Source organism: Rhinoraja longicauda, chromosome 7 (assembly GCF_053455715.1).
Source record: "Rhinoraja longicauda isolate Sanriku21f chromosome 7, sRhiLon1.1, whole genome shotgun sequence".
Taxonomy (NCBI): Eukaryota; Metazoa; Chordata; class Chondrichthyes; order Rajiformes; family Arhynchobatidae; genus Rhinoraja; species Rhinoraja longicauda.
Window position 1 is genome coordinate 49,933,702 of NC_135959.1, and position 18,152 is coordinate 49,951,853.

The window sequence follows — 18,152 nt, forward strand, 5'->3', positions numbered from 1 at the left end:
ATCTGACACCATTGAGATAATAATCTGTCGCCTTATTTTTGCCGCCAAAGTGGATAACCTCACATTTATCTACATTATACTGCATCTGCCATGCATCTAGCCACTCACTCAACCTGTCCACGTCACCCTGCAACCTCCTAACATCCTCTTCGCCGTTCACACTGCCACCCAGCTTTGTGTCATCTGCAAACTTGCTAGTGTTACTTCTAATTCCATCGCCCTGCGTGGCCTGGCCGTGGCACTTTCCATCGCCTGGTGGGGGCTCAGGACCTTCATCGGCCTGCTCGGCTCGGCCCTCGGACTTTCCATCGCCCGGTGGGGGCTTCAAAAGTTGGGAGCCTCGATCGCCTCGTGGCGCCACGGGAGAAGAATGAGGAGGAGATAAGACTTTTCTTTGCCTTCCATCACAGTGAGGGTGTGCCTGGAGCAATCACTGTGATGGCTGTTTGTGTTAAAATTGTATCTGTGTGTCCTGTGCTTTTTGTTGTCTACTGCCGGACCCTGACGTGAGAGGACGCTGGCGTTGTTTGTTCGCCGCTTCTCCGTCAGGATAGTTTGTCTGTTTGTTTTTGTGTTATGACTGTTTTTGTAAAGCGCTTTGAGCACCTGATAAAGCGCTATATAAAATAAATGCTTATTATTGTTGTTATTATTATCATCCAAATCATTAATATATATTGTAAATAGTTGCGGTCCCAGCACCGAGCCTTGCGGTACTCCACTCTCCACTATCTGCCATTCTGAAAAGGACCCGTTTATTCCTACTCTTTGCTTCCTGTCTGCCAACCAATTCTCTATCCATGTCAACACCCTACCCCCAATACCATGTGCTCCAATTTTGCTCACCAACCTCCCGTGTGGTACATGCAGGAATGGAGGGATGTGGATCATGTGCAGGCAGAGGAGATGAGTTTAACTTGACATCATGTTCAGCATGGGCATTGTGGGTCGAAGGGCCTGTTTCTGTGCTGTACTGTTCTATGTTCTAAATTGTGTGGGTCACCCTCTAATAGACAGCTTGCACTCTATTTGTGGCATTATATGCTGGCTGAGCTGTGCTCCGAAGAGCAGTCCGCTTTAAATCAACACCACCTCCTCTCACCCAGCTAAGCTCCAAGCAAGCAATGCACAAGCAGTGATGTCGCTAGGCGCATTGTATCCATGGAATCCAGTGTGAAGAATAAATCACAGAAAAATCATGTTATCTTGTTCCTTTCAGGAAAACATTGATTTTTCATCCTGTAGCATTGAAGAAGCAAGTAGTGCGTGAAATAATTTACAGACATAAACTCCTGCTTTTGCCTGTAAAGCGGAATGTAGAGACTCGAGTATAAAAAGCTAGGCTGATACTCCAGTGCAATGCTAATGGAGCACTTTCAAATCGGACATTACTCCGTCTGTTCAAGTACAGGTGTCAGGGGTTATGGGGCAGGAGATGGCAGGAGAATGGGGTTGAGAGGGAAAGATGGATTGAATGGCGGAGTAGACTTGATGGGCTGAATTTAGTTTAGTTTAGTTTAGAGATACCTATACAGCACGGAAACAGGCCCTTCGGCCCACTGAGTCTGCACTAACCAGCGATCCCCGCACATTAACACTATCCTACACACATTAAGGACAATTTACACATAACAAGCCAATTAACCTACAAACCTGTACGTCTTTGGAGTGTGGGTGGAAACCGAAGATCTCGGAGAAAACCCACGCGGTTACGGGGAGAATGTACAACCTCTGTACAGACAGCAACCGTAGTCTGGATCAAACCTGGGTCTCCGGCGCTGCAAGCGCTGTAGGCAGCAACTCTAACGCTGCACCACCATGCCGCCCTTGGCCTATTTGTGCTAACATTTATGAACTTATGAGCAATCAGTCTGAAGAAGGATCCCGACCTGAAACGTAACCTATCCATATTCTCCAGAGATGTTGACTGACCCACTGATTTACTCTAGCCCTCTGCGTCACAATTGCAGGGCTTGGGAGAGGATGAGAAAAACCACGGTGATGGGGGAGCGTGCAGGTGCGGGAGGTCCAGCCGCCAGCCAGCGTCGCTGATTCAGCGAGCGAGCGAGCGAGTAACTCTGCTCACATCTCCCAGCTATGCTTGACTTGACCCAGCCCTTGTTCATTGCAGTTTCAGGGTTGGGGTTGTGAGAGAAGCCACACGGAAATGCACCATTCCCCGCTGGCAGACGATGCCTGTTGCCTCTGCAGCTGGCAAATCCATCCCACTCCATCTCGCTGGCCTCTTAAATGCACATTCATATGTGTACTGTGTGTCCATAACTCTGGTCTACATAACCCAGAGAGGACCGGTACTTTCAAGGAGATCGCAATGTGCTGGAGTAACTCAGCGGATCAGGCAACGTCTCTGAAGAACATGGATTGGTGATGTTTCGGCCTAGGACCCTTCTTTAGACCTGAAGAAAGGTCCCATCCTGAAATGTCACCTTTCCATGATGTTCAGAGATGCTGCCTTACTTGCTGAGTTACTTAGCACTTTTTGTTTTCTTTTGTAAACCAGCATCTGCAATTCCTTGTTGCTACCTGCATTGCCAACCTCTTCCCTCCGGGATTGTTCCAGTCAAGGGAATTCTGAGAGATTGCAACCAATATTTTTAATCTCTCTCCAACAAAGGAGTTTTGATAGGTGAGACTTTTTTTGTGTATTTTTATACAATACCCATTGGCCAAAAATTGTACCTCAAAAACTCCTTCAAAACATAGAGGAGATCAGGATTGTGATCCCCTGATCATCAAGTTGAGGATTGTGGGTCACAAGCCATGGGGCTACACTTGAGAGAATCTGGGAGTGAACGTCAGAGTTTAAAGTGGGAGGAGGGTGTGTTGGGACACCGGGAATTGACGAGGGTATATACAGATCCACCACCGATTTTCTGGCAACTGGTGGTCTGGCACCTCCTTCAATCCGGAATAAATTATGAAAGCGCACTTGAAATCCTCCCCGGAAGTCCACCCGCAAATGTGGTGCCCAGGCTGAGTGTGTTGGTCAATCTGGACCTCACCAGGACTTCCGCGCTGATCGACGGGTAGAATTTTTCCCCTGCGGCCGGGGCTCTGGAACTCCGGCTCAGGCAGAACTGGCAGATCCATTCCCATAGCCGACCTCCGCGTCCGACTTTGCGGGCCGGTATCTCCCCCCCCCCCCAAGGCCGTGACCTCTGTTAGCCCGGCAAAACGGATAATAGGCCAAGGCTTTGGAACCAAGGGTACCTGAAAATCAGTGGTGCTGTAGGAGAAGCAATCGGTGGATTGGTTTAGGTGCAATCATGCCAGGTTCACAAATGGAGGAACAGATTTGCAAAACGACATTGTGTTCACAGGAGTCCACATGACAGAGCTGCAAAAACTGGATGCATCTGTGCACAGGTGTGTCGCATGCACAGAGGACACGGAACAAATTTGGTATTCTCCACGAACCACACAAAAACTAGGCAATCGGATTTATTGATCAGGTTGTTGATTAAATTATTTTGCTTACCACACAAAAACATTGGCTCATGTGAAAGAATTACTTGGGCTCTGCCTTTTATGTACAGCCAAATAGAAATGAAAAATTGATTTTGATTGATTGAATCTTTAAGTGTTCTTCAAATTGTGTGAGCAGGAAACAAGCAATTAACAGAACTGCACAAAGAATAGACAGCCATCTGCTCTCTATTTATTTGGAGTATTTATTTGGAGTGTTAAGTACTGTTCTGGTTGCCCCATTCCAGGAAGGATGCGGAGGCTTTGGAGAGCGTCCAGAGGAAGTTTACCAGAATGATGCCTGGATTAGGGGGTATTAGCTACAGGGAGAGGTTGGACAGACTTGGATTTATCTCTCTGGAACTCCGGAGGTTGTGGGAGTCCTGATAGAAGTATTTGAAATCATGAGAGGTAAAGATTGGATGCAGTCAGAACCTTTTATTCCCAGGATGGAAAAATCGAATACTAGAGACCATAGGTTTAAGGTGAGAGGGGCAAAGCTTAAAGGAGATGGCTTAAAGGGCAAGTTATTTCACACAGAAGGTGGTGAGTACCTGGAACGTGCTGCCAGGGTTGGGGGTGGAGGCAGATACAATATTGGCATTTAGAGACTTTTAGATAGGCACATGGATATGCAGGGAATGGAGGCATGTGGATCACGTGCAGGCAGAGTTGATCTTGGCATCTTGACTGTCTCATGTCTCAGCGCTGACATTGTTGGTCAAAGGCCCTTTTCCTGTTCTATGTTCCATGTTATATATGATAAGAATTAGTAAGATTGGTGTCCCATTGTTTTGAGATGGGTCAGATGGTTTGTAAAGTATGTATTTTATATCAACTTCATGTTGATTTGTATATAAATCTTCTACCTATGTATGTGGTTCAACATGTTTGCTAAATTGCCAGATGTTCAAGATGACTATGCACTAACATGGAAATCCCACTCTCTCATATCGCTGATTGCTGCCAGCACTAGCACTGTACAATGTGGAGAGGATGTTTCCACTGGTGGGCGATGTGGAGAGGATATTTCCACAAGTGGGACAGTCTAGGCCTCAGAATAAAAGGATGTACCTTCAGAAAGGACATGAGGAGGAATTTCCTTAGCCAGAGGGTGGTGAATCTGTGGAATTCATTGCTGCAGACGGCGGTGGAGGCCGAATCATTTGGGTATTTTTAAAGCAGAGATTGACTGGTTCTTCATTAGTAAGGGTGTCAAAGTTTACGGGGAGAAGGCAGGAAAATGGGGTTGAGAGGGAAAGATAGATCAGCTACGATTGAATGGCAGAGTAGACTTGATGGGCCGAATGGCCTAATTCTGCTCCTGTGACTTAAGAACACGAACTTGTGTGAAAATGTCTGCCATTTCCCAGCATTTCTGATGGAGAGTCTACTCTTGCACAGGTTGGACCTGATACAAGATTCAACAACTCAGAGTTTACCTCGGACCATGGTCAGAATGATACTGACGAGGATCTATCAGGATGTCTGAGATTTTAACACAAGTGAACGTCAGAAGTGATCCACATTGTTAGTCCCCACAACATAAAGGAAAGCTGCTTTGTAGTGGTGTAACATTTCCTGCATTCCACTCTAGCTACTTGCGTCCTCGCCTGGAGTCTGGTAATTAATAACAAATTAGACAGAACTCCATGTGGGAATTTGGCTGCGCCTTCTATTTCAGTACATTGGACATTTATGAATCCCCACTGAGGGAGAAAATTCCTAGACTATAAGACACAGGAACAGAATTAGGCCATTCGGCCCATCGAGCCTACTCTACCATTCGATCATGGCTGATTTATTTTTCCCTCACAACCCCATGCCCCTGCCCTCCCCATGCACTCTCCTGCCTTCTCTCCTCACACTCTCCAGATTTATATGAATGAGATACACTTTCACAGATTACACAAGACAATAAATGAAATGCAATTCTTGATCGAGATTGTATTAGTTTTAAAATTTTTTCTCAAGAGGCGTTTACCTGGGTAGGCGCACTAGACGACAGAGGAGGGACCTCTCCAATCTTGGCGATAGCCCTGGGGTCACTGGAACTGATGAGAACGGGTGCACTGATTTCCATGGAATGCCTGTTGCTGACGGCTTGGGAAGACTTGTGTGACATGCTGAACGAAGTGAAGGAGTGCCGTTTCTTGGCGTTTTTCTTGCCGTCGAGCCGTCTGTGAACAGCGCAGGCTGCCCCACCGCTGTTTAAGGGAGAGCCGGGAGATGGGCTGGCACCTGCAATGATAGCGGCTGACAGAGGCACATCACTGTTCTGTGTAGCTGGCAGACACTTTTTATCCATCTCAATCAGTTGCTTTGCGGTAGAATTTAGCTGTGTGAAATAAATAAATGGAAGTGATTAAAGATCATTGAAAATGCTATTATTGAACGTCATTGTGCTTTATGAAAATAGATACAAAGTGCTGGAATAACTCAGCAGGTCAGGCAGCATCTCTGGAGAAAAAGGATGGGCGATGTTTCGGGTCGGGACCCTTCTTCAGTCTGAAAGAAATGCTTTAGTCTGAAGAAGGGTCCCAACCTGAAACGTCACACATTCTTCTTCTCTAGAAATGCTGACTGACCCGCTGAGTTACTCCAACACTTTGTATTTTTAACCAGCATCTGCAGTTCCTTTCTACATATGTGCTTTTTTTGTTTGCATTGATTGAAAGATACAACATGGATACTTGCTGATGCAAGTATTTGGCTGCTTGACACAGTGGTGTACCTCGGTACACGTGACAATAAACTAAAATGAATTAAACTAAACTAAACTAAAGACCATAACCTGCCTTATAAAGACCACATGGGGATCCATCCAAACAAGCCTTGTGATTCCACACCTGTCTGCTGCTCTGGCCACCCCAGTGGTGCATGGCCTCATAGACGTATTTGCCAACTCCATAAAGCTAAACCAAGAGGCTCAACTACATCCACTGGGACTCAGCAAGTGCCACTTCTGCTCTGCAAGAACAGCTTGTGGACTGGACTTTGGAATTTTTCTTTGTAAATGGCGCCAAACTATGGCGACTGTGCATTTGTGAGTTGTGCAAAAGAATTTCACTGTTTGTGCATAGGTGACAATAAAGAGCCATTGAACCATTGTTCTGCAGGAACATGAGTCGAGAACAGCAATGTCTGAGGGGTTCCTGGCAGCAGCAATCCTTCTGCACAATAACTCTATGGTCTGCAGATGTTTACGACAATGTCCCCTTGGTTAGCTGAACATCTCATTTCAAATAGCTGTATGCTCACGTCCCTCTATAATAATAATAATAATAATAATAATATTCATTTATTGTCATTGCAACGAGTACAACGAAATTAAAAAATAGCCAATCCTGACGGTGCGTACAAACATATATGCAATAAATGCAAAAACAAATAAATACATAAATACAATTATATTAAGTACAAGATTTTTTAACGGTGTTGCCTAGTGCAAAGGTAGTGTTCAGTTCTCGTATGGCCCTGGGGTAAAAACTGTTCTTAAGTCTGTTTGTTCGGGATTTGATCGACCTGAAACGTCGACCAGAGGGCAGATGAACAAACAGACGGTGGCCGGGGTGGGATGGATCTTTTATTATTTTGCCTGCTCTACTGAGGCAGCGTAGGCTGAACAGGTGCTCCAGGGAGGGCAGTGAGCAGCCGATGATCTTCTGGGCCGTCGTGATGACCCTCTGAAGGGCCTTCCTGTCCTTTTCTGAGCAGCTGGCATACCATGTGGTAATACAGTATGCCAGCACACTCTCGATGGAGCAGCGATAGAAGGACAACATGAGCTTCTCCTGCAGGTTGGTTTTCCTGAGGATCCTCAGGAAGTGGAGTCTCTGCTGTGCCTTCTTTACTGTGGTGATGGTGTTGGTAGACCAGGTAAGATCCTCTGCGATGTGCGTACCCAGGAACCTGAAAGCGGGTACCCTTTCCACACAGACCCCATTGATGTAGAGTGGGTCGTATTCTACACTGGTTTTTCTAAAGTCAATTATAAGTTCCTTTGTTTTGGAGGAGTTCAGGACCAGATTGTTCACTGAACACCATGCTGCCAGCCTTTGGATTTCATCCCTATAGGCTGTCTCATCTCCTCCTGAGATGAGTCCAACCACAGTCGTGTCATCCGCGAACTTGATGATGGTGTTGGTGGGATGGGTGGGGGCGCAGTCGTGAGTGTAGAGGGAGTAAAGGATGGGGCTCAACACACAGCCCTGTGGTGAGCCGGTGCTCAGTGTAATGGTGGAGGAGAGGTGAGGGCCTATTTTGACTTAGCATTTCCATCTCCCATACTGGCTATCACATGTTCTTTAGTTTAGTTTAGAGTTTAGCTTAGAGATACAGTGCAGAAACTGGCTCCTCGGCCCATAGATTCTGTGCCAATCGACGATCACACGTACACTAGTTCTATGTTGGACCAGTTTCGTGTCCAACACACTAGGGGAAATTTACAGAAGACGATTAACCTACAAGCCTACACATCTTGGAATGTGGGAGGAAACCAGAGGACCCGGAGAAAACCCATGCGGTCACAGGGAGAACGTACAAACTCCGTACAGACAGCACCCGTAGTCAGGATCAAACCCGGGTCTCTGTAGTTGTAAGGCAGCAACTCTACTGCTGCGCCACTGTGCCGCTCAAGGCACATCTCCCAGCATGCTTCCCCAAACTGCACACAGGTCTGGTGGGATGCATTTGGCTGAACCTGGCCTTGTCGTGAAAAGAGCAATTTGTGGCCATCCATTATGACCATCTGATTTTGAAACAGGAGTTTGGGGTCAGTCAAAGGGAGTGAATGGCATTGTTGTTCATAGAACCACCTGTGGTGGGGAGATCAGAAAGAACCAGGATCGGTACACGGAATTAAGTCACCTTAATAGAATAAACCACAGTGGGCTGGGGTGGCACTGTGGAGCAGGAGTAGAGTTGCTGCCTTACAATGCCAGAGACCCGGGTCCAATCCTGACTATGGGTGCTGTCTGCACAGAATTTGTATGTTCTCCCTGTGAACGCGTGCGTTTTCTCTGGGTGCCCTGGTTTCCTCCCACACTCCAAAGACGTGCAGGTTTGTAGGTTAATTGGCTTCTGTAAATTGTCTCTGGTGTGTAGGAGAGAACTAGTGTATGGGTGGTTGTCGGTCAGCATGGTCTTGGTGGGCCGAAGGACCTGTTTCCACACTGTATCTTTAAAACTAAAACTAAAAAAAACTAAAACACAGAGAGCATCCTTTATAATGAAACAGGAAGTATCAAAGCAATTACTTTTCAGCAGGCTGAGCAGAGAGCTCACTTGTACTTCACTGTTGACTGTTTTGGAAAACCATCAGGTATCCTGCCAGATCTCACTGGACTTGTCCTGTCTTTCTCAATTCCTTGAGTGAGGCTTTATCGAATTCTACCGACATTTCTACTACATCATCTGCCATTGCTGGTAGTACAAATTGCTATGTTATTTCACAGACACATCACAGTTAGCTTTCATTCCTAGTTTTGTTAATGTTTAGACTTTGATGACGTTTATAAATGCAATTTCTTAAATGCTCTTCATAGAAACTTTAGGTCATTGATGATTATAAGTGAGCAGGTAGCATTATTCATTTATTCAATGCATTCCAATAGAAGGCAGCTTCTAAGACCTAACGGCATTACCAATGTTAGCACTCGCATCATCTTAAAGCAAGCTGATTTATAATGGCAAGGTAAGGTCTCCAAACCTCAGTAATTCACAGCCTGCAGAGAAGGTCTTACAAATGCATTACAAGAGTGATGTTAGCATTGTGACCGAGTGATTAGATTTTCACGGCTGATGGCTTTTAGATGATGTTTGAATAATGCATCTCTGATTGTGCTTAAAGTTGAGATAACATTTGTAATCCTTGGAACAGTACAGCACAGGAACGGCCTGTCGGACCACAATGTTTGTGCCTAAACATGATGCCTACGTCATCCTAAACATGATGCCAAGTTAGGCAGTGCTGGCTGGAGTAACTGAGCGGCTCAGGTTACAAAGTGCTGGAATAACTCATCAGCTCAGGCTCCTGACCGGCAGAGTTACTCCAGCACTTTGTGTTGGAGCACCAGCATCTGAAGTTCCTTTCTACACATGATGCCAAGTTAAACGGATCTAATCTGCCTGTACATAGTCTATATCCCTCTATTCCTTGCACTTCCATGTGCCAATCTAAAAGCCTCTTAAATGCCACTATTGTATCTGCCTCCACCACCAACCTGGCAATGTGTTCCAGGCCTGCACCACGCTCTGTGTCAACAACTTGCCCCGCACATCCCCATTATACATTCCTCCTCACCTTATAGCTATGCCATCTAGTGTTGGACATTTTTACCTTAGGAAAAATGTTCTGACTGTCTGCCCTTTCTATCCCTTCTACATGACAATATTTTTGCATAAGGTAAATTTTAATGTCAGGGTCTCTGCTGTAGTCTATTTTTTTCAGTTAAATCAGCTGGAAAACATAGTTGTGAATAAAAATATTTATTTCTTAACCACATATTGATAATGTGAATATAACAAAGTGTCCTGAGTTTCGAGAAAGTAGTCCTATCAAGGCTCACCAAGTTTCACATTAGTGTTTAGGAAGGAACTGCAGATTTATACTGAAGATAGACACAAAATGCTGGAGTAACTCAGCGGGCTTGGCAGCAAGTCTGGAGAAAAGGAATAGGTGACATTTCGGAAATTTTTCAGAAATTCCCTTCCTCAGACTGAAAGATAGATGTGTTTGGGGGGAGGGGTAAACTGGAGGCGAGATAAGGCCCGGCAACAGATGACCTTAGGAAGGGTAGAATCCATAATGGCCCATTGTTGGGCCGAAGGGCCTGTTTCCGCAATGTATCTCGAAAGTCTAAAAGTCTATTGCCTTGGTGCCTTGCACTTGGAGTCTTCCTTACCCCTTTTGGGCTAACTTATTTAAACAGATGGCAGTGGGGGCCTAGAACGCTTTGCCACGGATGGTGGTGGTGGTGGAGCCAGAGTCAAAGTTTTGTTATGTGTACCACAGTACACGTGGCAATAATAAACCTAAACCAATTTGTCACGCTGGCCATCCAACATCCACTTCTGAATGAACAATCTGGGGGGGGGGGGGAAGCTGAAGTCTTTCTCTTTATTTGAACGCAGGTCTCTAACTTCCAGTTCTAGACTTTTCTCTGGTCACTATCTGAACCTTTTGCAGTCTTAGTGTTATACTTGACCAAGGGATGAGCTACTTAGTGTACATGTGCTCCATTCTTCTGTCCTATAACATCTGTCCCTCCCTTGACTCATTTAACTCTGAAATCCTTCTAAGCCTTTATAATTCTTAGACATAACCTTCCAGCATTTCTCAGGCTGACCTTCAACCTTACACATGAGGTAGGCTAGTGTCGATCTGAAACTCTGATGCCTGTTCTTTAACATATGCCAGCTTTCATCCTTCCATAATCTTCTTTGGCACTCGGTCAAGCAATGCCCCGATTTTGAAGTTTTACCCTTGTCTAAAATTTCTTCTATTAACTTGTCCTCACTATATCTGCAGCCTCCAGCTCCACATTTAAAAAAAAAAATCTACCTTCCATTCGTCTGACCTTTCTTACTTTAGTTTAGAGATACAGGGTGGAAATAGGTCCTCAGACCACCAAATCCACACTGACAATCGATCACCCGTGAACTAGTTCTATGTTATCCCACTTTCACATCCTACACACCAGGGGCAATTTACAGAAGCCAATTAACCTAAAAACCCGCACGTATTTGGAATGTGGAAGGAAACCGGAGCACCTGGGGAAAACCCACGCGGTCACAGGGAGAATGTACAAACTCCGTACAGACAGCACCCGGCCGAGGTCAGGATTGAACCCGGGTTTCTGGCACTGAGGCAGCAGCTCTAGCACTGTACCACTGTGCCACCCTTGCATCCCTGATTTTAACCACTCTCCACCGTCAGTGCTGGGATCTATAGCTACCCAGCTTGTGATCAGAATTCCCTCACCAAAACTCTTTATGTATGTTTCCTTATTTAAAATTTAGCTGAAAGCTTCTCCCTTTGACCAACCCTTTGGTTCATATCATGATGGCTCTCAGAGGGGAAACCAGGAGAACATTTTAAAGGACTTAGACACAAAAAGCTGGAGTAACTCAGCGGGAATGCTGCCTGTCCCACTGAGTTACTCCAGCTTTTAGCGTCTATCTTCGGTTTAAACCAGCATCTGCAGTTCCTTCCTACACATTTTAAAGGACTTGCTGCATTTCCAACCAGGTGTTTGATTAATCAGTATCTCAGGTCGCCCATCCATTACTCTTCTACATAATCCAATCATGTGCCTTAGTGAATATCAGATCAAATTGCTTTACTGTTGTGCTAGAAACAGATATCATTCTATAGCCGAAACTCAGCAGAGATCTCCCCATTGATCCTGTAAACATTAACACAATTTGTGCTTTTAATTCTTCCTAGTAGGTTAATGTCTACTTGTTTTAAAAATAAGTTGAATGTAAACACGACTTTCAAAGTAGAAAATTAGCTCGTCATTTCAGAGAAGTACAAGAAGACATGCAAAGGCATTAAGATTGGTTGTGGAATTCATTGCCACTGACAGCTGTGGAGGCTAAGTCACTGGATATTTTTAAGGCGGAGGTTGACAGATTCTTAATTAGTACGGTTGTCAGGCGTTATGGGGAGAGGGCAGGAGAATGGGGTTGAGAGGGAAAGATGGATCAGCCATGATTGAATGGCAGTCGACTTGATGGGCCGAATGGCCTAATTCTGATCCTTGAACTTATGAACTAGATTTTGTTGCCTCATAGCGTTCCCCACCAGTCTGCTATAAACATACATGATTCTGTAGCCGCAACTCAGTACAAATCTCCCCAATTATCCTGTAAACATGAACGAAATTTGTGCTTCTAATTCTTCCTAGTTGGTTAATGTCTACTTATTTAGAACTTTTGGGGGGTATAGGCAGATGAGTTTTACGAGATGTTTCAACAAGAGAGGTGGCAGAGAAGGGGAAGCATTTTGGCAGCAGATTCCAAATAGCAGAAAGCTTGATTGTCAACGGCAGGGCAAAAGAAGGGGAAATGGACAGGAGGCCAAAGAAACCTAAAGGCATAAGGGAGAAGACCATCAAGATGGAAATAGATATAAGGAGAGGTAGATGGAAGAGACTAGATAGAGACACCCTTCACAGATTTACCTATACAAACCTCCATAAGGAGAGGAATGTAGAGAGTTTGAGAATTTTCTGGTTTTGTTCAGTCAGAAAACGTTCGTAATCCATCAATATAAACAGCACAATGCATTTGGGCTTTTGATGAATAAACTCCTGACTTTAGTATTTTCAGCAGCAATATGTCCCAAATAATAGGAACCTGAAATAAGATTTAATAGGAACCTGAGGGGTAACTTTTTTTTACACAAAAGGTGGTGAATGTATGAAACGAGCTACCGAAGGAGGTAGTTGAGGCAGGTACTATCGCAACGTGTAAGAAACAATTAGACAGTCAAGTCAAGTCAAGTCAATTTTATTTGTATAGCACATTTAAAAACAACCCACGTTGACCAAAGTGCTGTACATCTGATTAGGTACTAAGGAAAAAAAATGAAACATACAGTAGCACGCAAACAGTTCACAGCGCCTCCTCAATGAGCCTCAAACGCTAGGGAGTAGAAATAGGTTTTGAGCCTGGACTTAAAGGAGTCGATGGAGGGGGCAGTTCTGATGGGGAGAGGGATGCTGTTCCACAGTCTAGGAGCTGCAACCGCAAAAGCGCGGTCACCCCTGAGCTTAAGCCTAGACCGCGGGATAGTGAGTAGCCCCAAGTCGGCCGACCTGAGGGACCTGGAGTTAGAGAGGGGGGTTAGAAGATTTTTGATGTAGGGGGGGGGGAATGTCCATTTAGGGCTTTATATGTGAATAGGAGGAGCTTGAAGATAGGTACATGGATAGGATAGGTTTAGAGGGAGAGATGGAAACGCAGGCAGGTAGGACTAGTGTAGATGGAACAAGTTGGTCAGTGTGGGGAACTTGGGCTGAAGGCTCTGTTTCCACGCTGTATGTTTCTATGACTATGTCTTTATAATATAAAGACAGAAAGATTGTGCTGGAAGGATAAGAGAGAGAAACTCCAGGAACAGGAATTGTTAAAATGGATCCTTCTGGGGTTGTAAGTGATTGATTAATGGTGATTAATAAGTAAAATTATTTAAAAAATAATTTAACTTAAACATTTCCAATAATAGGTCAAAATCAAAGACAATTACATTTTATGTTATTCATGAGGTAAATGTGTGCATTGTATTAAAATCTGCCGCATACAGGGGCTCTGATGTCATGGGTTGTATTGGAACATAACTGTGGCACATCATTATCATCATAAAAGGCTAGAAATACCTGAAAATGAGAATGAAAAGCTTCTTCCAGGAGCTTAGTACCACGAGCACTCAACAGAAAAGGAATATAAATACCTTTGGGCCGTGTCCCATAAAATAAATATCACAGCCTGCTATATCCCTCTATTTATGGAGGCTGGTACTGACATACTATTTTATCCTGATGCCGAAGATTTTTACTGTACACACCTACTTTTCATCCTCATGAATATTTGCAGCTCTTCCTTGAGATTAACAAACGTCAGCAAGTACAAAAAAAAACTAAGTTCAAGGACGTTCATGTTAGCACGGTTATGCAGCGTTAGAGTTGCTGCCTTTCAGTACCAGACACCCAGGTTCAATCCTGACTGCGGGTGCTGTCTGTACAGAATTTGTACGTTCTCCCTGTGACCATGTGGGTTTTCTCCGGGTGCTCCAGTTGCCTCCCACACTCCAAAGATGTACGGTTTGAAGGTTAATTGGCTTCGGTAAAACTGTAAATTGTCCCTAGTGTGTAGGATAGTGCAATTGTACGGGGTGATCGCTGGTTGGTGCGGACTCGGTCGGCTGAAGGGCCTGTTTCTGGCGTTGTATCTCTAAAGTCTAAAAGTCTCAATGACAATATGAGGTGGGAAATTTAAATTCACGTAGTTACAGAGTTAGCAAACTCATCACAAACCGTCTTACTCCCTTCCAGTGATTGGAAGCTGAAATTGGAAAGGACTCAACACAGGCAGGCTGTAACACCACATATCACCATGATAAAAGCTAACTGTATGAAGCTTACAAATGAAGTTGACTTGTTGCAATCCGTCATCTCCAGTGAAGCCAGGTTAAAACTGCAGTCAGTCCCAGCTGATATTCAATTAAACACCCATTTACACCAGGTGGAGTCTGCAATGTGAAGTCATTACCAGAGTCAATGGAGCACATTATAGCTGCAATGGAGCACGTTATAGTCTTTCTGCAGCTGATCCTGTCCACAGCTTTCAAGCTCTGAGGCACTGCAAGGTTTTTAATTCATACGTGCAATCCGCACAAAAAAATGACAGCATTGGAAGTAGCAAGCATTTCATGCTCCTTTTCAAAAACAGATCACAATTTACTTCCACTTTTTAAAAATCTATCTCCTCCCTCTCCCACTTTGGAATTTCCTGGCGTTGTGGGCCAACATCCACTGAGAAGTCGGGAAGGAGTCTGCTCCAGGTCTCCTTTAGATGCCACCAGGGACTCAACAAGAGCAGACCAGACTGCCAAGGCGGACTCTCATTCTCTTTTTGTTAGGAAACATATGGCTTCCTGTTGGCATCTTTCCACAGTGGATGAGATTGATAGCCTAGTACGCAGTGCATAGCATTTGGGTATGAACTCTGTGCTCTACCAGATCATGACACAGAATCTTCCGTTTGAAGACACACATTTCTGGGCCGTGTCTAATCTGTGCTTTGAATGTTTTTTCACACGGAGATTTAAACCATTTCCATTGCAGGGTTGCCAACATCACTTGAAGACCCCTGTGCCGAGGGACAACTTAACTTTTCATTTTACCTCTTGGTGTTTCAGTTTTTATTGCAAAACATAGGTGGACAAGATTGTGTAGAAATCATCCTTAACATAAAGCTGACACAAGGAACTGCAGATGCTAGTTTACAAAACAAAACACAAAGCACTGTCTACCTCATTGAAGATTCTCGGATGACCTTTAATCTGACATTACTGGACTTTATCTTGCGCTAAACGTTATTCCTTTTATCATATATCTCTTCACTGTGAACGGCTCGATTGTAGTCATGTATAGTCTTTCCACTGACTGGTTAGCACCAAATAAAAAGTTTTTCACTACACCCATGATAATAAACTAAACTAAATTAAACTAACCAAACTCAGCGGGTCAGACAGCATCTGTGGAGGGAATGGATTGGCAACATTGAGTCAGGACCCTTCTTCAGAATGATTCAGTCAGTCCTGAGCTGAAACGTTGCCTATCCATGTCCTCCAGAGATGCTGCCTGACACGCCGAGTTTCTCTACCACTTTGTGTTTTTCTTCCTTGCTGTAATGCTATCTGAGTTCAGTCTGGCATAATTGCAAACAAGTTAGACATTATCCAACTCTCTCTTTAGCTGTGTGCACTGACTGAAGAAGGGTCTCGACCCGAAACATCCCCATTCCTTCTATCCAGGGAGTCTGAAGAAGGGTCTCGACCCAAAACGCCACCCATTCCTTCTCTCCAGAGATGCTGCCTGTCCCGCTGAGTTACTCCAGCATTTTGTGTCTATCTTCGATGTAAACCAACATCCGCAGTTCCTTCCTAACGCCACTGTCTGTCTATCTGCACCATATGCCATGCTTCCAATCCTTTCAGAATAGGAAGATCTCTGCTTCATCCCAGCCCCATTACAGGTTATGTCGGGTGATGAAAAGAATGTTACAGCCACAGCTCCCTTACCTGAAGGCCAAATTAATGTGGCTGGAAAATGTATCAGTGGATGTTGGATAAAGGACAATGTTGGGACGAGGAGAGGCAACAATGGAAAGGGAAAGGAGAGCCACGAACATTTCCACAATATAAAGCAGGATTCCTGATGAGGCAATATAAATTTAAACCAGAGAGATTAGGAAAGATGTTCTTAGCCTGCAGCATGGTGTCCTTCTGCTTATCAACATGCAATAAAGGTCCAGTGGCAGCACTACAGTCCGTTTGTCTTTTGTGTTTTTTGTTGTTTTTTTGTCTTAATTGTAGTGTTTAGATGTGATGTCGTGTTTTTTGTGGTTGTGTACTATGTCGGGGGGGGGTACTGAAAAATTGTCTCTTCCGAACGGAGACCCAAGCTTTTTTTTCTGGGTCGTGTCTCCGTTCCCGCTGCGGCCTACCATCGGCCAAACACCTGGAGCTGGCGGCCTCCACCTGGGACCACCTGGGGCTCTGGTTCGCAGAGCCCGCGGATTGGACTCACCACCAGCGGAGCTGGCTGCCTTCGGAGGCTGTGGTGGCGCTGCGAGTGTGGCTGCGACTCGCCTTCGGAGGCTTCGGCCATGGGCCGCGTGGATATCGGAAGCTCGCAGGCCCTGCCCTGGGTGGGGGCCGACATCGGGAGCTCCGGCAGCAGCAGCGTCTTCGCCCGCCCGGGGCTTGGGTCGACCCGCTGCGGACCTTTCACCGTCCGGCGCGGCCTGGAACAGGCTGCGGGGTTTGCTCCGCCCGGCGGGGGCATCAATGTCGGGAGCCCCGACCGCCGCGACGTGGCAACTTCAACAGCCTGACCGCGGGAGAAGATGGCAGGGGAAGAGAAAATACATTCTGGCCTTCCATCACAGTGAGGAGGTGATTGGAGGAGACTCACTGTGATGGATGTTTCTTTTTTTGTTGTTTTGTGTTGGTTTGTGATTGTGTGTGTTATTGCTTATTTTTATTGCTCTTATTGTTAGACTGTGGGTAACGGAATTTCGTCCAAAATACTTGTTTTTTTATAGGTTATTCTGATTCTGATTCTGAGAAGCCACATTGTGAATAACCATCACTGTAATGCAATGCAGTAGAGCTCCCTCTTTGGAAACCTTCCAGGCACAGATAGAAAATATACCTCGGGTGTAAATTTAGTCCAAATTCCAAAGAATTGGTTCTTCTTTGGAATCTAACAATAATGCAATGTGCTCCCAAGCCAGTTGCGTGCCTCAGTGGAAAATATTAATTTGCTTCCAATACAGAACTGCGACCAGCAAGCTCACTGCTTTTTTGTACTCTATGGACAAAAACATTTCCCTTTCAGCTTGCTTCCCTTGGGCGGAGCAAGGCTATGTACAACAGACAAGTCAAATATAGGCCAAATATGGCTGACCATCCACATGTTGGCAGATGGACTGTAATAGATATCTCCTGCTGAGGACTTTCTCAGATATGTTCACATTGTTCTGTGTATTACCCCCCCCCTTCCCATCAGGGATTTTGCAAAGTCCTGCTGATAAATAGCAAACAGAGACAGGCTCCCAGGCCTTCTGCTCCGACTTCAGAAGCTGGTTGGTTCTCCAAACGTAAATAATACTATCTTTGCAGAGGATTTTATTTATTAATGCGAGTCAATGAATACAACAGATGTATAGGAAATGGATGCCCTCAGGGGTCTACTGGGAGCATCCTCCAAATCCTCAGTCAAGCCAGAGAACAATCAATGGTCTGAAGAATCTGTGAGCCACAGTACACGATTACAAAAAACAGCAGAAAGCATAGTTCCATGTGTGTTTGCTTTACTTGCTTGTCCCTTGGTTTAGCCTTTGAAGTTTTGTAATGGTGCATCCAGCAAACA

General features: G+C 45.0%; 1 protein-coding gene across 4 annotated transcripts in view; it reads right to left on the reverse strand.

The window, feature by feature from the left end:
* LOC144595265 (E3 ubiquitin-protein ligase SH3RF3-like) overlaps positions 1 to 18,152 on the reverse strand; it is a 258,681-nt gene that overhangs the window by 39,979 nt on the left and 200,550 nt on the right. For all 4 annotated transcript variants that reach the window (XM_078402549.1, XM_078402551.1, XM_078402550.1 and 1 more), the window contains one exon: positions 5,471 to 5,824. In XM_078402549.1, the coding sequence (XP_078258675.1) occupies positions 5,471 to 5,824 (354 nt within the window). The remainder of the gene's footprint in view (positions 1 to 5,470; positions 5,825 to 18,152) is intronic.